Source organism: Eupeodes corollae, chromosome 2 (assembly GCF_945859685.1).
Source record: "Eupeodes corollae chromosome 2, idEupCoro1.1, whole genome shotgun sequence".
NCBI classification, from domain to species: Eukaryota; Metazoa; Arthropoda; class Insecta; order Diptera; family Syrphidae; genus Eupeodes; species Eupeodes corollae.
Window position 1 is genome coordinate 62981988 of NC_079148.1, and position 23523 is coordinate 63005510.

At 37.9% G+C, this 23523-nt stretch overlaps 1 protein-coding gene across 1 annotated transcript in view; it reads left to right on the forward strand.

Annotated features, from left to right (window-relative positions):
- Positions 1-23523, forward strand: part of LOC129946056 (sodium-dependent nutrient amino acid transporter 1-like) — a 40813-nt gene that overhangs the window by 7348 nt on the left and 9942 nt on the right. Inside the window, exons 2-7 of the mRNA XM_056056082.1 lie at positions 16496-16694; positions 16767-16856; positions 16924-17146; positions 17242-17512; positions 17586-17689; positions 17767-17956. Coding sequence (XP_055912057.1) covers positions 16496-16694; positions 16767-16856; positions 16924-17146; positions 17242-17512; positions 17586-17689; positions 17767-17956 — 1077 coding nt within the window. The remainder of the gene's footprint in view (positions 1-16495; positions 16695-16766; positions 16857-16923; positions 17147-17241; positions 17513-17585; positions 17690-17766; positions 17957-23523) is intronic.

Below are 23523 nucleotides of genomic sequence, written 5' to 3' on the forward strand. Positions count from 1 at the left end.
TTTTTTGGGTGGCGCAACAGTCCGTTGTGAACCAGGGCCTAGTGACTTACAACTCTCACCCATTCTCAATTTGAGAACCCATTTTTTCATGACAAGAATTACTCTTGAAGGATTTGTCAATTCCTCGCAAGAGACAGTACCCGCGAAAATTATGTTTTTTTTAAATAAAGGTGGCACAGGCATGGATTGAAGCCAAGACCTCTTGCATGACAGTCCAACGCACTTTTTTTTTTTTTTTTTTAAATTAATTTTTATTAGTTCATTCTTAAACCTATCTTAAAGCTAGACAAAAATTCATAAAACTAAACTAGTTATCCATAACTTACAACTAACTTAATGGTCCTATACGGACACTCTAAGTTAAACTATAACACTTTCTACTAATGCCTTTCGGCCCTAAGATCTATTTTAACTTCAATTCAATTTTATTTATTTTTGTATTAATTAGAAAATTTAAAAAAACTAATATCAATATCTTTTTTATTTTTACTTAAAAACTTAAAACTAACTTAAACTACCTATTCTTCCTATAAACTACTTAAAACTAGAACAACCACAGCAGCAAATCTAACTATCTAACATTTTTGTTTTCCATATTTTGTTGTCTTTTTTTTTATTTTTATTTATTTTTTTTGTTAATGTTTTTTTATTGTATTTTTTTTGTATTTTGTTTTCGTGCCACCATGCCTATTCTACTTAAAACTAAACCCTAATACTATTAAACAAGTATGTAAGCCGGCCAAGGCTTTAAACCCCATCTCGACTACCCACTATCAAGTGCCGATTGAAGCCACCAAAACTGGTTCTCCTGCTTCACCCTATCAGTTCGGTCCCGTTCGGACACAGCCCTACTGAACCCTCCGCCTTGTGCCATAACGTCCCGATTGTACAGGAGTCGCCTATCCACGGTTCGTCGTCTGACGTGGTAGATTAACGGAACAGCCAATCTATCCTGTATCAGACCGCATCTATCTAAAAAGAGGAATGCCTCTGGGGGAATGAAGCCGCTCAAGCGTGCACTCTCAAAATACTCGTAGTTCGGATAGAACGCCCCGAAAATTAAATTCTTGGTCGAAGACATAGATCTTGCAATGTGACCTCGAACGAGTTTTTATCACGAAATTGTCAATTCTGTTGATTCGAGCCCCTTTGTATATATACAGGTCCTATAGGACCTCGTTGGAATAGTAATTCACATAAGAAGATTCGGCTGTTCGATATAACCCGGTACAGCATCGTAAATACTGCGGCTCGAACACCCGAAACTTCTCCATCTGGGAAGGGGCAACGTTGAATCACACAGGACAACCATAAACGATCTTAGGCCGTATGAGGGCCATGTAGCAAATTACCTTCACTCTGGGGTCAAGCCGACTGCTAAAAAACAGCCGTTTCCCCAGAGCGAAGGCTCCTCTGTCTGTCGAAATATAAATACTGATCTAACCAGATACCGAGGTACTTCACTACACTTTTGCTCGCTAATGGCTGCCCGTGAAGATCAACGATGACCATCTTGCGCCAATTCTTACACCTATCCCTCATTTATTTTCAGTTTCCAGTCGTCGCAATATCGCTGAATATTGTCGAAATCACGCTGCAAGAGAATTCTAATAACCTCAACCTTTCGGGCCGTTCTGTACGCAATTAGATCGTCGGCGTACGCAATTGCCTTTGTAAGACTACCTATCAGATCAGATGTTGTTTTGATTTATTCCATTAGATATCAGAAACGAGTTTAGACGCAGCATGAATTGTGCCATGACCCGCCTTGAACCCGAACTGTTTATGCGGAATTATTTTGTTGTCCGCAGCCCACTTGGTCAGACCCCTATTAATGATCTTTTCGAAAACTTTACTGATGCCCGGAAAAAGACTTAACGACCGAAGATTTGACGGGTTGGAGTTGTCCTTTCCCTTTTTCGGGAGAGGATGAACCACAGCGGTCTTCCAATGCACTGGATAATATGCAGTATTCAGTGCATTATTGAAGAGCGTGGTGTATATGTAAATTGCTTCCATCGGTAAATGTCTTAGTACAACGTTGGATATACCATCGACACCTGCTGACTTTTTATTTTTTATTGAATTGAAGATGAGTTGAAGCTCAACCTTCGTCACTAAAAAGGGACTTGGTCCCATTTGCTCGGCGATTATGGCATTTCCCAAGGAATCGTCATTGAACCGCATGAAACCGCAGTTCTTAGATCGCCATTGTGTCATATCATTTCGAAGGCAAAAGTGATTAAGTAGGGCTCTGTTTTCCAGGTCGTGGTTGGGGCGAATGCTAACATGCACCTTGTACACTTGCTGGAAAGCAGCTCCCACCGCCTCCACCTTTTTCCTTCGGATCTTCAATTATGTAAAAGTCATCGTCAAAGATGGCTTCCTCTGGATCTATTTGCGCTGTCATGAGTACGTCTCTGTTCTCTTCAGTTCTTTGGAGTTTAAGACACGTGTTGTCAAACTTTCAGAAAACTTAATAAAATATAAAACTTAGAGCTTCTTACAACTTTACAAAAAATACTTTATTCATTTAATTTTATAAAAAAGATATTTTGCCAGTTGGCTTAAATTTTAGTTTGTTCTCGCTCAATCCGTGTTGTCTTCGACGCCGCCGTTATTCAAATGCAGAATTCTAAATCTTAGTCCGTTATCCGAAAATTACATATGTATGTATGTAAATAGACACATATTTAAGGATGTATGAGTGAGGAATCAAAAAAGGCAGAGGCGAACGGAAGTGAAATAAAAATTGGCAACTAATACTAATGTCAAATACTGGCCGTAGCCAGGCAGAATATTTTAAGTGGTTATATTCAGTCGAGGTTTTTCTGACATTCTCCCCCTCGGTACATTTCTCTAGGCTTCTCACAAATGTACCTCTTCCTTCGCTGATATATTCAACTTAGCAAGCTTTACTGAAGGTCTTTGGTAGATTCCGGATTCAGTTTGTACGGTTGCACTGCGTACCTGACCGTCTTTAGTGGCGTTGACTTTTATGATTCTTCCCTTTTGCCATTGGTTGCGAGGGCTCCTTTCATCAATTATTAGTACGATGTCTCCAACTGCTAATGGTTCAGTCTGCATGTCCCACTTTTCTCGCCTAGTTAGTGTAGGTAGATACTCGGCGATCCAACGTTTCCAAAAATGTCTCGCGTGAAGCTGTGACATAAGCAGATTTGATTTAAGTAGCTTTGTATCATCATTGAAGTTGCCAAGTGGTATCATCCCTCCAGGTGACTGACGAAGAAAATGGTTAGGTGTTATGGCTTCGGACTGTTCGCTGTCGAGTGGTAGATAGGTTAGTGGCCGAGAGTTGATCATGTCCTCAACCTCCATCAAAAAACTACGAAAAAGCTCATCGTTAGGTTTATATGATGTTACGTTGCTCACCGCGTATAAGGCGATCTTAACAGATTTTATAAGCCTTTCACAACATCCATTCATGTGAGGTGATGCTGGAGGATGAAAATGCCATTCCAGTTCTGAATTCACAAACTTTTCCGCAATAAGTTGATGATCGACTGATTTTAAGCTAGTTTTTAGTAATTTTTCAGCTCCGATAAAGTTGGTGCCTCGGTCGCTAAACATTTTTCTCACTGACCCTCTTCGACATAAAAAGTTCCTGTAGCAAAGTATATATGAGTCAGCGCTGCAACTGTAGGCAATTTCGATATGGATAGCTCTAGTTACCAGACATGTAAATAGACAGATCCACCTCTTTTCTACTTTTCGGCTATTTACTATTTCAAATGGGCCTCCATAGTCCACTGCAGTGTTAGAAAAGGGAGGTGTAAATGCTTCAACTCGTATCTCTGGTAAAACCGCCATTTCAGGTGGAGTAGAATTGGCCATTCTTATCTTGCAACGGTTACAAAGTTTTCTAGCTCGTTTTAAAACCTGTCGTATTCTCGGAATATAGTACTTTTTTCTTAATTGATTCACCACCGTTTCATGATTAATATGACGGAATATTTCGTGATAGTTTCGTACCAGCAGCAGCGTCCCATGATGATCATGTGGAAGAATTATTGGCCGCCTCGAGTTAAAGCTTAAACAACTTGCGTTGTCTATACGGCTTAGTGATCTTATCACTCTATTCTCATCCAAATATGGTTTCATTGAGAATATGTTACTGGCACTATGGGGACGTTTCTTTTTTGATATGAGGTTTTCTGGCTTTGAAAGATAATTAACTTCGGAAGACAATCCCTCAAGTTGAATTATTCTGAAAATCACACGTTCTGCTCGCTGATACTCTTGTGATGAAAAGGAATCGTTTCCTCTTGTCGTACCACCTAGGGCATCTATGTATCTGCAGACAAATGCGGTAACTCTTAACATCTTGTTTCAATTCTCAAATCTTTTTATTGAAATCACTGGGTCTGTTGTTTGATGTAATGTTTCGACAGCTGTATGATGGCGTTCCTGATGTAAAGATATATCTTCAGGCCATTCTAATTCGGATTCATAAAGAAACTGCGGTGCTTGCATCCAACGATCAGTCATGTTCAATGATGGTTTCTTTTTCCACTTAGTCGCGTCATCTGCTGGATTCATTTCTGACGGTACGTATCTCCAGTTGGCGATGTTAGATATCTCTTGCACTTCTGCTATTCTGAAGGCTACGAATTGCCCTTTCACTGATTTTGCATCGGTTCTTAACCAGCTCAGAACTGTTACTGAATCCGACCAGAACACCACGCGATGAATACGGATTGCTAGAGATTGACGAATGCTATTGGCGAATCTTGCTCCAATCAATGCAGCAACTAATTCCAGTCGTGGAATCGACATAAGTTTAATGGGCGCTACTTTTGTTTTTGAACCTAACAATGAACAAGTAATATTATCTTTTGACTGTATGCGAAGGTATGCCACTGTAGCACTGCAGGTGTTACTAGCATCGACAAAGACGTGAAGGTCTGTTTCTGCGAGATCCCATGTTGATTCAGCTAAGTAACATCTTGGGATGAGGACTGATTCAACTTGCTTCAATTCATTTAACCATCGAAGCCAGCTTTCATGATGATCGTCTTCAATTTCATCATCCCAATGAACTCCAGACCGCCAAACCTCTTGCATGAGAACCTTCAAGTAGCTGGTGAAGTGACCTATCAAGCCGAGAGGATCGAAAATGGACATCATCACCCGTAATACTTCTCGTTTTGTTGGTTTACGATCACCGCTAAGAACATCTTTGTTGCCTTTGTTAAACTTTAAGGAATATGTAAGTGAATCAGTTTTGGTATCCCACCACATTCCTAATACTTTTTCGGTATAATAAACAGTTTCCTTATCTAGGTCAAAATTGTCACTAACCTCCGAAGATTCTTCTCCTAAGGCAGCCATCACTTCTCTTGAGTTAGATTTCCACTTCCTGATGTGGAATCCTCCGGCTTTATGAATCATTTTGACATCTTTGGCTAGTGCAATTGCCTCTTCTGGTGTTCTTAGACTATCGAGCAAGTCGTCCACATAATGGTTCTTGATGATCGCTTCAACTGCTCTTGGATAATCTTTTTCATATTTTTTGGCATTTAGGTTTTTGACAAACTGAGCGCTACTTGGTGAACACGTCGCTCCAAATGTCATAACTTGTGTGATGTATACTGCTTCTCCATTTCCGTCATCCCATAAAAATCTGCAGGCATGTTGGTCTTTAGGTAAAATTTTGATCTGATGAAACATTTCAGAAATGTCTCCACTAATAGCGACTGCATTTTCCCTGAATCTCATAAGAATGCCTAGTAGTGATGGAAGCGCATCAGGACCTTTAAGTAAAAGTGAGTTTAATGATACTCCATTTACTTTCGCCGCTGCATCCCAAACCACTCTCAATCTTTCAGGCTTGTTCGGATTAACCACTGGAAACAATGGAAGATACCAAATTCGCTTGTGGTTTTGTCGTAACTCTTCAGCGGACAGCTTACGGACGTATCCTTTCTTGATGTAATCATCGATTTGATTTTGCATATCGCTTTTCAGTTTTGGATTCTTCTGCAGTCTACGATTCAGTGACAAAAGTCTGAAGTTGGCCATGGGTCTACTGTCTGGAAGTACAGGATCATCGTAGCGCCAAAGTAAGCCGGTTTCGAAACGATTTTTATCGAATTTTGTTGTCTCATCCATTATCATCTTAGCACGACTTTCCTCTTTAGATATCAGGTCATATTTTGGTATTTTTACTCCCAAACTATCCACGGAGAAGAAATGCCTCATCATATCGTCCAAGTTTTCATCGTCTGGATGTGAATACTCTTCAATGTGGTAATTTATATTCTGGCTTTTGGATGAGCTACTTGAACCAAACACTGACCATCCCAGCTTACACTTTGTTGCCACAGGATCATTCCACTCAGCTAGTCGAGTCCTACTAGGAACAGCAAGATGCCAGTCGCTTAGGCCTATCATTATCCTTGGTTGTTCTTGAATATAAGAATTAACTGGAAGCCCACGTAGATGAGGATGTACTCTGGCAAGGTCATCATATTTTAGGGTTTGCCTTGGTAAACCTAGCTCCTTTATTGTATGAGCAACAGGTATTTCGAATTCCTTGGCACCTTCGTATACCCCTGAAATTACCATTGAGACCTTAGTAGAATCCTCCTGTCGACGTACGCCTGCTGTCCATTTAAGGTGCAATACAACTTTAGGTCCATTTAATCCCAGTTCATTTGCAACACTTTCTTCTATTCTTGTTCCACTAGAACCACCATCGAGGAATGCCAATGTAGTAACCCTTTTGTCACCCTTACGAAGTGTGACTGGTATATACTGGAACTGAAAACAGTCACCCTCATTGGTATGACTGTTCTGTGATGTTACTACTATTGGTGTGGTACTGATGACATCTTGATGCATTAACGGATGATGTTTTCTCGTACAACCGGTGAAACTACATTTGACTGCCTTCTTACATACAAAAGGGTATTTAATTGCATGGTCAGTCAAACACTGGCGACAGAGTCTTAACTCCTTAACTTTTTCCCACCTGGCTAAAGAAGACATTTGTTTAAAAACATCACATGCCTCTAGACTCTTACACTGGCTTGCACATACTAAACAGGTTGAATATGGTTTAGCTTGGATGTGAACATTGACCCTACTTTTGCTATTCGACTTTTCGTTATGAACAACTTCCCTCCTACTAATACTTAACTCAGAAATTGGAAGTACTTCATACACCTTTTTTGCTTCCAACTCTAACCAGGAACCGAACGCAATAACACCTTTAACTTCCCTGTCCATTGAGAACGTAGCCCACTTCATCTTCATATCGTTTGTAAGTTTCTTGAGTAACTCTTTAAGAAGAAGTGGGTTATCATACTGGCTCGCGAGTCCCGAAGCCTTCATCACCGCATTGAGATTTGTTACAGCAGTGGAAAACTCTAGGATGGATTCTAATTTATCGGGTTTGACTACAGAAAGTTTAGCGAATTTTTCTAATTGACTTTCTAAAATTACGTTTGGTTGGCCGAACGCTATTTCTAAAGATTTTATAATTTGTGGTACACACGATGGCTCTGCTAATTGGCCGGAAACCAGGTTCCGTGCCCTTCCTTTTAGCGCTTGTTGGAGACGCATAAGATTTTCGTCAATGCTGTACCCACAAGCTTGAGTGGACTGGTCGAACATTCTCTTGAAGAGTGGCCACTCCTCAGGATTGCCAGTAAAGGTTAGAAGTTCCCTATAAACCTTCCTGGCAGCCAATTCCCTCTGGCTCAGTGGTGTTGGAAGTTCAAATACGGTTGGTTGATGCAGCATTGGTGTAGGTATTCGCTTAAATGCAGTCGTAGATGATGGTTTGAAAGCAGGTGCCGATGGGTTCATAACTTGGTTCCTACTACTACGGATGGGCACCTCGTCATTGATCCATCCCACATCGTCCTCGCTTTCTGACATTTCGTCAATGAGTTCTTCTTGGCGTTTCAAAAGTTCTTGCTCTTTTTGTAGATTGTCTCGCTGTTCCCTTAGTATGTCACGTCGTTGTTGAATAAGATTCAAACGCAAATTTCTTTGTGTTGACGAACTGCTTATGGAGGACACTGAACGTCTATCCGATTCATTGTACAAGCCTGTCGAACCAACAGAAACTAACCTGGGCTCAGGAAGCGGAGCACCCTGGCTATCTACAAATGATCCTTTCAAATTTATATAATCCTCTTTAAACCCTAACCATTTCTTATAAGAATTATTTATAACTGTTTTACGTTTTTTCTCAAGAACATTTTTTTCTACTACCTTCATCTGATTTATTAGTTTTATATGTAGTGCATCAATTTTCCTCAGATTTAATATTGAGCACTCCTCGCAAAACCACTTAGAAATAATTTCTGCCTGACTACGACTTATATCTACACAAATATAGTGATACCAATGTTTACATACCCCGTCGCAGAACACCATTTCCTGGTTATACCCTTCTCCACAAATCCTGCACTTTGCTGGATTCCTTCTGGCCTTTGGTGTCTTATTTCGTGGCGCCTGATGGTGTTGCTGCTCCTGCTGCGGCTGATGTTGTTGCAGCTCCTGGTTCTGCTGATGTTGTTGCAGCTCCTTGTGCTGCTGGTGTTGTTGCAGCTCGTTTTGGTCATCATCTTGAATTGGGTGGCCTGCCTCATTATCATTTCCTTGAGACACAGGCGGTGGCGTTCTATTGATGGGCATATTTTTGAGCACGAATTTATTAATTAAAATTTAAGAATGTTGTCAAACTTTCAGAAAACTTAATAAAATATAAAACTTAGAGCTTCTTACAACTTTACAAAAAATACTTTATTCATTTAATTTTATAAAAAAGATATTTTGCCAGTTGGCTTAAATTTTAGTTTGTTCTCGCTCAATCCGTGTTGTCTTCGACGCCGCCGTTATTCAAATGCAGAATTCTAAATCTTAGTCCGTTATCCGAAAATTACATATGTATGTATGTAAATAGACACATATTTAAGGATGTATGAGTGAGGAATCGAAAAAGGCAGAGGCGAACGGAAGTGAAATAAAAATTGGCAACTAATACTAATGTCAAATACTGGCCGTAGCCAGGCAGAATATTTTAAGTGGTTATATTCAGTCGAGGTTTTTCTGACAACACGGAAGGTCATTATCGTTTTTTTTCCTGAATATCTTGTTGATTTTGGGGAATATACTAGGGTCACTCGAATTAACTGACCGGATCTTGCGGTCCCAGTACTTGTTAATTGATAGCCTGTAGTTCTCCTTAATCAACAGATTGACATTTTTTATTGACGACTTCAGTGTCCTAACCTCCAAGTCGTGTGGGTCTGTCAGTGGTCTGTACAAGTTTTTGAGTCTTGTCAACTTGTCTTGCCACTCTTGTGCCTAGGTAGTGTGTCAACTGTCGCGTTTCTGTAAGCGTCCATTTGGTCCCGTTCTCTGTACTTTGGAATTGTCCGTTCCATCGTTCGTTGCAGTCCAACGCACTAACCATCATGCCACGGGTACTATTTTAGCTTGTCCCTTATGTAAGCAACAAGTGACAGTTTCGATGAAACTATTTAAAATAGGGGAGAAACAATATAAACATTCTTTATAAAATAAAACACTATTGCCCGATTGATAATTTTATAAAAAAAATTCGATCGTATAAGCTACTTACTCTTCTTACTATTTAGCATATGAAAGATTCAAAAATAAACCTCCTCGAGCGATTAAATGATCGAAACATTTCTCTGTAATAACTTCTACAAGTTAATCGTTTCGTAAAAACCAAATACTTATTAAAATTTATTTGATCATCGTTATAAAATCCCGCCAAAATTATCTTTCAATAAAACCACATACTAAATCTCTGTCTCACTCTCTAATTAGTGTCAACATAAACATTTTCCGGCAATAGTACCCCCTTGTACTTACCGATTTTTTCCTTTTAAAGTGGGAAAATCTCAAACCAATGACATTCATCTTGATGGAAAAAACAGACAACATGTAGACAGTTTATCAAACCTGTTTTTTTGCAGCTTGTATTTTGTAAATTACATTTTCTCTGGAATTGATTTATTGCAAAAGTTGAATGCAACAAAAAAAATTCTTACAATAATGTAGGTAAACGAATAAAATTATAGCTATAGAAATATAACTATTATTAAAATAAATAAATGGCGGTTACAATTTTAATCGTGGGAAGGAAGTCGAAACCTTTCTCTGTAAAAATCGCACATGTTAGTTTAGAAATAAAATGATGACAACCCCCCATTGTATAATTTTATCTATAATTTTTAATTAAGTCCCATACATATGTATGTAGGTGTTTATCGTGTACTCAAATATGAAATCGTTACTATAATATTAAAATATTCATATTATGATACTTATTGAAGTGTTTATATTATATAGTATATTGTTTATAATTGTTGTTATTGTTTGAAAATACAGTTGACATAATAACGTCATTAGAAGATTTAAAATTATAACTTGTAACAAGTTATACTTAAACTTAAATGTTTTGTTAGAAAAGTCGTCTTGTTTAACTAGTTATTTGTTATTTAGATTATTAAATGCAGCTGAATTCCATAACTAAACTGATTTACAATCAGACAATTTTCTTTTTATCAAAGACTTGAGTAAGGCGTGTAATGGAGGAGTGTGAACTTAAATATTTAGGTTCAACTTAACTGACACATAAGTTGTTATGTTGAGCTTGAATATAGTAATGAGTTACATAAGTTTAAACAATTATTCAATAGGTTAAGTTATTGCTGTGAACTTAATTAAAAAATATATTAATTTATAATTTATTTCTTTTTTGATGATTTACGGTAGTTGCTTTTTATGTTCCTAATACTACGTTTCCACCGGGCACTAAACCGAGATTTAGCTAGATTTGTCACAAATCTCCTTGAAATCTCACAGATTTACAATATAAATTTTAATCTCCTCAAATGAAGATTTCAAATAAAACTCATTGAAATCTACTTGGAAACATTAGTTTGTCAAATCAAACAAACTTTTGTTTCGGAGAATAATTGTTGAACCGACCCATGGAAATGTCAACAAAAACTATCTGCCTCACCATATGATTCAAATTGAAAACAATAAACAATAAACAATTTAAAAACGAAAACGAAATAAAATGTAAGTATACAAAAATAATAAATACATAGGTACAAGAATAAAATAAAACTAATTACGATTGGTTGTCATGACAACGTCAAATTAATCTAATTTTCTTTGGTGGAAACACCTCATGATTTATTTTAAATCATTTGCCTTAAATCTCGGATTATTTTTTGGTGGAAACGTACTATAAGGTTGTTAAAAAGACGTTCGTTAAAAAGTTAGTAATTTTTGAGAATTGCACTATTTTCAGATTATTTTGTCCTCATATACAAATGATTTTATACGCCTTCGAACCTAAGAAGAGAGAAGTTCATTGACTTCACATAGCATATTGTCAAATCATGATATCGGGTTTTTCAACAAGGGCGGGTAGATGTTGAAATGAAAAAAGAGGCTGGGATACGACCCACACTGATAACTTCCCATCCCGTCTGTCGATTTGTCTTGCTTACAAGTTTGTCTATATGTACTCGTATCAATTTTTACCAAATTTGCGTACTATTTTTTGTAGATTTTATTTAAACAATAGTTTTTCAAAGATAAAAGTAGTTTAAAGCCAATATCTCAAAGTTTTGAAAAGATATTTGAGTAGAAAATCAATTTTTACCAACTTTTATTACTTTGTTTTTTAGGTTTTTATTTTTTGTAAAAAAACTGTCACTTCGATTTTTCTCAACATTTTTCAGAATGTTAAAAACAATATTTCTTATCAATACTTTTTCTACATATAAATCCCCAGGCATGGATGGCATACTGCCAGTTATGCTTCAAAAGTTGCATGATGTGGCAGCTCCATGGCTGGAACAAATTTTCAAAGGATGTCTCCTTCTCAAACATGTGCCCATGTCCTGGAGACAGGTCAAAATAGTTTTCATCCCGAAAGTGGATAGGCGAGGTCACGAATCCGCGAAGTTTTCAGACCAATAAGCTTAATATCTTTTGTTCTTGATTACCATATTAGAGAAATCCTAGTTGGACGACCTCTCGAAAGCTCTCAGCATGCTTATCTTAAGGGCAAATCTACGGAGACTGCTCTCCATGAGGTAGTGCGTACTGTAGAACGAACAATCCATTATAAAGAATTTAATCTTGCCACCTTCCTAGACATAGAAGGTGCTTTTAACAACGTCCTTACCGAATCCATAGAAGAATCGCTCGTTAAGTTTGGTGTAGAAGACTTCATTCGAGAATGGATTATTTCCATGCTCAGTGGTAGGAAGCTTCGAGGCACTCTAGGCAATACAATCGCAACAAAACATGTGAGTAGGGGAACACCCCAGGGTGGTGTCCTCTCGACTCTTCTATGGCTTCTGGTCATGGATACAATTCTCGTTAAATTAGAGAGATGTGGAGTGAAGGCGGTAGCCTACGCGGATGATTTGGTACTATTGGTGTCAGGAAAGTACACCTCTGTGATTAGTGAAATCACGGAGTCAGCTTTGAAGAAAGTTAGCAGCTGGGCCATGAGTTGACTAGGAGTTAACCAAAGTAAAACTGGACTGTTGCTTTTTACCATCAAAACTAAAGTACCGCCCTTCACGCTACCTCGACTCAACGGTCAAATCCTATCATTGTCTTCCAGTGCAAAATATTTGGGAGTTTTACTCGACCCTAAACTAAACTGGAAGCTAAATATTGAAGTACGGGTTAAGAAGGCCTGTGTTGCCTTCTACACCTGCAGCAAAACTTTCGGCAAAAAGTGGGTACACAGCCATAGTACGCCCTATCTTAACATATGGTTCAATTGTGTGGTGGCCTGCTCTTAGCAAAGCCTATAACATTAATAAGCTAAAGAAGGTTCAGAGAATAGCTTGCGTGGGCACCACAGGGGCCATGCGTACTTGCCCAACGGACGCCTTAAAGGTTATTTTGGATCTTCTATTAATCGACCTTTTTATTAAATACATAGTTTCCTGCAGGAATCAAACAGCTGGTTGTCAAAACCTTATGGTCACAGCAATACAACGAAATTGATTCCCTCAGATATTATCTCGGTAGACACTGACTACTGCACTCCCACTTTGAGCCTTAGTAAGGGTTTCAAGGTTATTTTATCATCCATAGAAGATTGGGAGGATGACATCGTGTCGATAGGTTTCGACACAACCATCTTTACTGACGGCTCAAAGATAGAGTGCAGAGTTGGTTCTGGGATCTTTTCTGAGTCCCTAAATGTAGCTAAACCATTTAGGCTTCCTGACTTTGCTAGCGTTTTTCAAGATGAACTTCTGGCAATAAGGGAGGCATGTGAGATACTTAAACAAAACCCAAACCAAAACCGAAATGTGGCTATCTTTACAGACAGTCAGGCAGCTGTCAAAGCCATTAACTCGGCCACATCCTCATCTAAATTGGTCCAGCAATGTCGCGATGAGCTTGCGAGCCTCGGTGTCACCCTGATCTGGGTTCCGGGTCATAGTGGTATCGTGGGAAATGAACGGGCTGACGAGCTAGCAAGGCAAGGATCGGCCCTTCATAGCTCTCTTAAGGAAATGGTTAACATTCCTCCTGGTGCTATGAAGGGTAAAATCTTTTCTATCTACCAAACTGAATGAAACCGAAGGTGGAGCAATTTACCCAACTGCATTATATCTAGGAAAATAAACCCGTACAAACGATCTTCTATGCAGGCCAATGCAAGACATAGCCAGGATTGTTTGCAGTTTGTACCGGACATTGGCCTATAGGAGTTCATGCAGAGAAGTTTTGCCGTAGTTGTAGTGACCAAAGAGAAAGTGAAACCATAATCCATTTCCTCTGCAAATGTCCTGCTTTGGCAAACACCAGAATGAAATGCTTTGGAAAAGCATTCTTTCAAGAACTCGATGAGCTATCTGAAACAAAGATTAGAGACCTAATCTTTTTTCTCAATGCGACAAAATGGCTCTAACATAATCGCTATGAAGCTTCTCTATCAATCTATCCCTTTCAATCAAAGGTCAAACGAGTTTTTGGTATCAAAACGGCGCACTACAGCGCTAATTGGATCTCAGGCTAGGTTGCCTTGAGATCGCCATTTCTACCTACCATATTTCTTATAAGATAAAATAAGTTTGAAGCCTAAATTTCAAGTTTTTGAAAAGATATTTGAATCGATATTAAATGTTTACGAACTTTGAGTATTTTTTTTTAGATTTTTATTTTTTATAAAAAAAGCTGTCCATTCGATTTTTTCAAAATTTTATCAGATGCCAAAAAAAATTATTCTTCGTTGCACAAAATTGTTTTAGAGATGAAATCATTTTTTAGTCGTACAATTTTGGATTTCGTTCATGTTAAATGTCAATCGTTGCGTTTGCTGTGTGGCACGTAGTGCTGTCCTGCTGAAATCACATGTCTTCTAGGTCCATATGGTTGGTGGATTGGTGTTTTCATATAGAGGGCAATTTTGCTTGTTAACACAGCCATTCATTCAAAAATACGCCTCTTCACTAAGGATGATTTTTCGGCCAAAATTCTGGTTCTCTCCCAAACGATTCGGAGACTAGTTAGCGAACAAACGGCGTTGTCTATGGTCATTAACTTTAGGCTCCTGGATCAGTTGGATCTTGTAAGGGTGTAGGCCCAAGTCCCGATGCGAAATTCCCCAAGTTGAAGTCTGCGAAAGGCCGAGTTCTTGTGCAGGACGACGAATAGACTGCCTCGGGTTCAGCTGTAAATTTACACGGACCGCGGCGATGTTCTCGGCCAATCTTACGTACGGGTTTTGACTGATTGTTTACTGAATCGGTCGTCTCAAATTTGGCCACCAAACGTTGAAGAGTCAACTAGGAAGGGCCACCATGTCTACCGTAAAATGGGCGCAATGTGCGCAACGTTTGCGTTAACGAACACTCATTTTGATAATAAAGTTTTATCATTTGAACGTGTTGTTCAATCGTGTAACCATGGCATGATTATTTGGCATAAACAACTGAATGATAAAAAAATATTTGACAGATCTCGCCAAAACAAAATGGCCGCCACGGAACGCCAAAATCTCCCCGCGCCGCCTGTTGAAAAACCCTTTATAATGAGCAAGTTCAGGCAACATAAGGGACTCTATTTGCAGTCAACTTTATTCTTTGAACGTACATTTTGACCAAGGCAACTAGTGTCATGAATTTCAAATTCAGAACTTTTCATCACAAACCTCTACATTAACACCAAACCATTATTATCTACAAAACACTTCCCAGACAAGCAACAAGTCCATTACGATTTGTCTTTTGTATTGTAGAGAAATATTACTTAGTTGTTTTTTTAAATTGACAAGAAGCCCTTTTACAGAGAACATTAAATAAAATTGTGCAGAAAATAAATAAATTATAGAGTAGTAAAGCTCAGCTTTCACTTGAATAAAAAAAACATGATCAGTGGTAATTTTGACATAAGTTGACATGACTTGATAGTTATTGAGATTTTTCTTGACTAACTTTCCAGACAATTTTCCAATAAAGTTGCCTTATTTGGAAAGCATTTTTTTGGCAGCTGGCCAATCAGATGCCAGGAACTTGCTTTACTTTAAAGTCCCTTAAGTCGCCTGAATCTATACAATGATATTTTATCTATGCCCTTCGCTAAGCCCTTCTTTGGATTTATGCCAATGAGTCTGAAACTAAACTGCAGTTTCCAAATCCAACAAAAGTTGTTTCCGCTCGTAGCCGACTTTTTGTATGCTATAACTTAGCTTGAGGCCCCCAAACCACTTGAGAGGACGTGTGACCACCATATTACCGAAAAGAATGAACAATTCGGAATACTATACAAGTATTTGTTTGCCTTAAGGGATTAGGCTAGGTGCCTCAAAAGTCCGTAGAGAACCATATTGCCTAGTGATTTACAACTATCGACTATTCCTGTGTGCGAGTCATTTCTAAAATGGAGTAGACCAACAGTTTATATGCCGAATCCGAACGGCCAATTTGAGAAGGAACTTTTAATGACAAGAATTACCCTTGGGGGATTTTTCAATTTTGTGCCACTGGCAGGGATTGAACCCAAGTCCTTAAAATTTACAAAATTTTAAGTCAAATTGTAAAAAAAAGTATCAGTATTGAGATAAACGTGTTTCAAGTTTTTTATAGTAGAAATTGATGGGTAACTTTGCAATACCTTTAATTAAAACATTTAAAAACCGACCATTAAATGGTTTTCCATGCCATAATATTTTGACACAATATTTTTAAAATCTTAATAAACAGTTTAAGACAAACAAAAACCCCATTTTTTCAAAAATTCTAGTGTGGCCTAAACCCTTAAGTCAGTGGTAAAGTGCAAGAAACCAATGAAAGACGTTGATTCTTTCTTCATCAATGCAAACAATTGAATTTTTAAAGATTTAACAACTTATTGAATAAATGGATCCGGGTTCAAAGCTGGGGCCATGAATTTCGTGCTTTATTTAACATTAACTTTCTATTTGTTTTTATAACAGGCCGTAGATAAAGATAACAAAAACAAGACCGAATCTGATGAATCGGGCAGACCAAATTGGTCAAATGGACTAGAGTTTCTTATGTCCTGTATATCAATGTCGGTGGGCTTGGGAAACGTATGGCGATTTCCCTTCACTGCTTACGAAAACGGCGGAGGAGCGTTTCTGATTCCCTACATTGTTGTTCTAATACTGATTGGTAATACAAATTTCTAACGAAACATCTAACAAAAGTTCATTTTTTTAATAACTTGTTTCTCCATATTTGTAGGAAAACCGATGTATTATTTGGAAATGATTCTGGGCCAATTTACAAGCAGAAGTTCAGTAAAGGTCTGGTCAGTTTGCCCGGCTTTTGTGGGTAATAAAAAATGTATTTTATTTTTAATTTCCTTTATTTAATTGTTTTTTTTTTTTATTTAACATAGGTGTTGGAATAGGTCAAGCGTACGCAACAATAGCCATTATAACTTATTACTCATCTTTGCTATCATTGACGCTTTACTATTTCGTGGTATCATTTCAAGCTGTTCTCCCATGGACTTATTGCAGAGATGAATGGGGTCCACAATGTGTTCCGTCAAATGGAAGCAGTAACAACTTTTCTGATGTCACCGAACAACTACAGACCAGTTCAGAAATGTACTTTTTGTGAGTCATTTTAGATGCAATACATTTTTATAAGAAAAACCACATTTTCAGGGAAAAGTACATTTATTTTTAAATTTCTATTTACATTTTTGCAGAAAGAATGTGTTAAACGAGAAAAGTGACATCACTGATGGAGTTGGTTATCCCAATTTAGATCTAACAGGTACCCTCTTTGTATCATGGATTGTAATTTTCTTAGTCATAGCAAATGGTGTAAAAAGTTCTGGGAAAGCGGCTTACTTCTTAGCCCTGTTTCCTTATGTAGTTCTAATTGCTTTGCTTATTAGAGCTGTAACTTTAGATGGTGCAGTAGATGGAATTATATTTTTCTTGAAGCCAAATTGGTCCGAATTGGCCAATCCAAAGGTTTAATAATGCATTTGTCTTATGAATTTCCTATTGTTACTAAGAAAATTGTATTTTGTTTTGCTTTTTTAAGGTTTGGAAGGAAGCTGTTGTTCAGTGTTTCTTCTCGTTAGCTGTTGGTATTGGACCAATAGTAATGTTTTCGTCTTACAATAAATTTAACTATGGAATTTACAGGTATGAAGTATTTGGAACAACAATGAAAAACATTCTATTAATTTATTTATTCTCTTATTTTTTTTACCAAAATAAAGAGATGCTATGATTGTAACGACATTGGACACATTTACAAGTATGTTAGCAGGTATAACAATCTTTGGAATCTTGGGGAATCTGGCACATAATCTAAATACTGAGAATATATCGGATGTAGTAAGGGGTGGAACTGGGTTGGCATTTATATCATATCCAGATGCTATAGCGAAGTTTCAATTTATACCACAGGTAAGTCTTTTGGAGTACAAACATCATTGACAACTTTACCCTCTGAAAAATACAAGCTAACCAATTTACGCCTGCTGACTAAGTCGGTTAAGGAATGAGAAGCTATGGTTAGGTTAGGTTAGGTTATAGTGGCTGTCCAAGATGAAAACGGACACACTTAGGCCAGTTTAATGGCCCATTGCGATACCACATGAATCTTGAGGCTTCCTCCTAAGCTCAGTGGAACCAGCTTGAGTCCTTTACGAAACGTGAGAGGCTGATTATACCGATATGATTTAGATCGTTAAAGAAGAATTCTCCTAGGTAGTTCTTGCGTTTTCGAGCTAGAGCAGGGCTCGTGCAGAGAAGATGAAGAACCGTTTCTTCCTCTTCCTCGTCCAAACAGCTTCTGCAAAAGTCATTTCAGAATACGCCTAGTCGCGTGTCGTGCTTTCCTATTAGACAGTGTCCGGTTATGACACCTATTATCGAGCTTATATGCGATCTGCTTCGAGAGAGCAAGCACCTTGAACGTTTTAAATCCAGTGTTGGCCAGATGTTTTTTGTGGCTTGACACGTGGTGATGTTGTTCCACCTGGTGCCTGCCCTCATCGTAAAGTCTTGCATTAGCAACAGTTTACAAGTAGCGATTGATATGCCAGTACTTTCCAAACGTGGTAAGATGGGCTGTACTGTACTGTTCCTGGCGAGTTCATCTGCCTTACAGCTACCTGCAATGTCTCTATGGCCCGGCACCTAGCAAATGAACATTAAACTGTTGCGCCATCTCCATTAGAGATGATCGACAGTTATGGACTGTTATAGAGATTGTAGAGACAGAGTCCAGAGATTTGATAGTGGCCTGGCTATCAGAGAAAATACGGATTTATGATTGACTTGGGAGCATTTACCTGCTTCAGGTATAAAAACAACTTTAACTTCTCTCCATGCCGAGGGAACATGGACCAGGTAAAGACAGCTGGTAAAAATTGCCTCAAGGATTGGTGCAATTATATCAGAAGCCTTTTGTAATTCGGATGAGAAGCTAAAGGTCGATGAATTTTTTGTTTTCTTTTAGAGCAGCAGATCTTGAAAACTAGAAATGTTATTTGAAAAATTCATACCCAAGCTGGGGATAATTTTTTTTAAATTAGAATTACTTGCGAAATGTAGAGGGGTTGGAAAAAGTGGGTCCTTTGATTCCGATCGTCTGTCTGTCCTTGTCCCAACAGCCTGCATTTTTTTCATTTTTTTAAGGTAAAAATATCAGATGTCCCTATAAAAATTTGTTGGTAAAAATTGAAAATTCAAATCTTCTCGAAAACTGTTGTTCTTAACATGGCTTCTTTTAATAGTTAAAAAAATATTTTATTTTTAATGCCTATTTAACCTATTTCGATAATTTATTAGTTGATTTTAATTTACCTGCTGTAAAATGGGTCTTTGATCCGGAATATAAATATTTAATACCATTTAATGTTATTAGTGATTGCGAGAGTGTGGTTGTTGATACTCTAGGTGGATTTGGGCTCAAACAAATCAATTGTTTTCGTAATAAACTTAATCGTTATCTTGATTTAGTTTTCACTGATAATGAGTTCGGTGTGAGTATTGACAGCCCTACTCCACCTCCTTTACCTAACTCCGAAAATCATCTTGTACTTTGCATATCATTTGAATTCTTAGAATATATAAAGCAAACTTCTGAAACTACTTCTTTTCTTAATTATGATAAATGTAACTTTCTTTAATGTCTCAAATTTTTTGAATAGGGTTGATTGGTTTTCTATGTTTGAAAATGTTGATGTAGAGGAATCGTTTACTCTTTTAACCCATTTGTTACCAAAGAATTAAAAACTGAAAAATTTTAACTTTTGTTGACATAACTTTATTAAACATGGGTTAAACAATACAAAAATATTTTTTTTTTTAAGTTTGAATAATGTTTTTAGGCTCTCTTTCGATGCACAGAGCTATGGCGCATAAATCACAGGTCCATCTGACTCGCATATGGCATACTCTGCACCTAAGAGGCTTTTCAATTTTTTTTTGGAAAATGGTGTTCTCCACTATAGGCCACGCTGGAGGCGATAAAGCGTTTTGATGTTGTCGGTTGGCGAATTGTATACCTTCTAAGGTAATGCCTAGCAATATTTATTTGGAAAGAAAGCAAATCATCTTCGCAATTAACTGCGACTTTATACAGTTTCCAAGCATTCACCAAAGTAGAACTCAGCATTGAAGTAAAAAGCAGCCACCACCATTTTTTGCCTCTGATTTTTATTTTATATGCATTGACCGATTGGTCACGCAAGTCAACGCCACCCATTCCTTTATTGTAATTTGCAATAAGATTGGGTTGTTGAATATGTACTTTTTTTCTCAGCCGATGACCACCGTTTGACAAAATTTATTGGCTGAATTGTGTCAAAATTTGTACCCATGGTGACAACGTTGTTATCATTCCACTTGACGAAAAGCATTTTATTATTGGCATCGTAAATATGTTCAAAGTGACCACGTTTTTCTTTTTTGAATTGTTTTTTTGGCTTCAACGGACATTTTTTTGTTCCTTGCTGTGCCAGTAGCTCTGAATCCCTTGGCTCTCAATAACCGCAAAAGCTCATGAGACGTAAAAAAGTTATCAAAATAAATAACATGATCAGTAGGGTATGGGATTGTTTCTAATAGCTCAAGTACAAGTCTCGATCCCAATGGCATGTGACTTATTTCTGCTTTCACATTTTGTGCACCACAATACGTGTCAATCCAAAACGACAAGGCTTACCTCTTATAAACTACTTCGACGAGTAAGTTAGTTAAGAGTTATCCGCAAAATGAATAAATTTTTTTATTTCAAAAAAATGATTTCGCGGCATGTTGTTGGCTACTAATGCCGTTCTCGTATCTTCATCCAATTTCCAATACATAGATTCACTTGGCATTGAGTGATAACCACTGTAAAACAGAATACCAATAAAGATTTCGAGGTCTTCTTTGTTGAAATTGAAGTTGTGATCATTATGTTGTGAAGCGTAAAGACGACTCTAATCCAAAATTAGTTCCATGACATCATTATCAAAAAGAGTTTCAAAAATTTCCACTGGAGATTTGTTTTCCAAAACAGCTTTCATATTTTTCGTCTTTAGCTCAAAAAGTTGAAATAGTACATTGTCATGTTGACACAACTTTCGGACCATAGTCGGTGAGTTTGGGATTCCCTTCGTATGGAGGCCCTTATCTCAGACAATGGAACTTCGTCCTCACTTTCAAAATCGTCATCTCTAATGAACACTTCAACATTACCTGGAACATCATTGGGAATATGATTATTGTCCAAACTTTCCGTGACTATTTCTTCTTGGTCAGTGTTGAAATCTGCATCTGGGGGTATAATTGCAATGTCAAATACTGCATTGCGTTCATCTTCTTCGATTGCATTTAAAGCATTTGGAAGGTTTTCGAACCTTCTTCCATAAAATGCTGCTGTTGAAAATGCTTTGAAATCACATTTTCCCATTGTACCCAAGCGAGTACAGAGCTGACTTTGCGATTACTTACTATCGTATTAATAAAAAAACCTGATATTTAACTTTTAATAGCTTATCCTGTATGTTCTTTACTTGATTGCAACAAATTCAAATCGAAAGTAATAAAACATATATCTGTTTTTTGGCTCAATATACACCAACCACTGAAAATCGGGGAAAACCCTAATTGCACTTGATGTGGAGTACCAAAAAAATCTACAAATTGTGCGTTTTTTAAATATTTTACAAGCCTACTTACTCAAAACATGTGAGGAAACAAGAAAAATCTAAATTATTTGAAAACAAAATTTAAGTTAGGCTGAGGTTCAACCGTAAACTTGTTCAATTTTCTGTACCCAAACAGGTACAGTGGGAGTATATGGGTTAACGAATCTACTGGGTGAGGCAATCAATTTATATAAACGGTGATTTTTTAAGAGCTTGAGAACTTTTTAAAAAAAAAACGCATAAAATTTGCAAAATCTCACCGATTCTTTATTTGAACCGTTGGATTGGTCCATGACATTTACTTTTTGAAGATAATTTCATTTAAATGTTGACCGCGGCTGCGTCTTAGGTGGTCCATTCGGAAAGTCCAATTTTGGGTAACTTTTTCGAGCATTTCGGCCGGAATAGCCCGAATTTCTTCGGAAATGTTGTCTTCCAAAGCTGGAATAGTTGCTGGCTTATTTGTGTAGACTTTAGACTTGACGTAGCCCCACAAAAAATAGTCTAAAGGCGTCAAATCGCATGATCTTGGTGGCCAACTTACCGGTCCATTCCTTGAGATGAATTGTTCTACGAAGTTTTCCCTCAAAATGGCCATAGAATCGCGAGCTGTGTGGCATGTAGCGCCATCTTGTTGAAACCACATGTCAACCAAGTTCAGTTCTTCCATTTTTGGCAACAAAAAGTTTGTTAGCATTGAACGATAGCGATCGCCATTCACCGTAACGTTGCGTCCAACAGCATCTTTGAAAAAATACGGTCCAATGATTCCACCAGCGTACAAACCACACCAAACAGTGCATGTTTCGAGATGCATGGGCAGTTCTTGAACGGCTTCTGGTTGCTCTTCACTCCTAATGCGGCAATTTTGCTTATTTACGTAGCCATTCAACCAGAAATGAGCCTCAACGCTGAACAAAATTTGTCGATAAAAAAGCGGAATTTCTGCCAACTTTTCTAGGGCCCATTCACTGAAAATTCGACGTTGTGGGAGATCGTTCGGCTTCAGTTCTTGCACGAGCTGTATTTTATACGGTTTTACACCAAGATCTTTGCGTAAAATCTTCCATGTGGTCGAATAACACAAACCCAATTGCTGCGAACAGCGACGAATCGACATTTCACGGTCTTCAGCAACACTCTCAGAAACAGACGCATTATTCTCTTCTGTACGCACTGTACGCATTCGTGTGGTTGGTTTAATGTCCAATAAAGTAAATTGAGTGCGAAACTTGGTCACAATCGCATTAATTGTTTGCTCACTTGGTCGATTATGTAGACCATAAATCGGACGTAAAGCGCGAAACACATTTCGAACCGAACACTGATTTTGGTAATAAAATTCAATGATTTGCAAGCGTTGCTCGTTAGTAAGTCTATTCATGATGAAATATCAAAGCATACTGAGCATCTTTCTCTTTGACACCATGTCTGAAATCCCGCGTGATCTGTCAAATACTAATGCATGAAAATCCTAACCTCAAAAAACTCACCCTTTATTTGAAGAAATTTCAAACTAAGCCCTGCTGGTTCAATAAAAAGCTTAGGTTAGGTTAGGTTATAGTGGCTGTCTAAGATGGAACGGACACACTTAGGCCAGTTTAATGGCCCATTGTGATACTACATGAATCTTGAGGCTTCCTCCTAAGCTCAATGGAACCAGTTAGAGTCTCTTACGAAACGTGAGAGGCTGATTATCCCGATATGATTTAGATCGTTTAGATCGTTAAAGAAGAATTCTCCTAGGTAATTCTTGCGTTTTCGAGCTAGAGCAGGGCATGTGCAGAGAAGATGAAGAACCGTTTCTTCCTCTTCCTCGTCCATACAGCT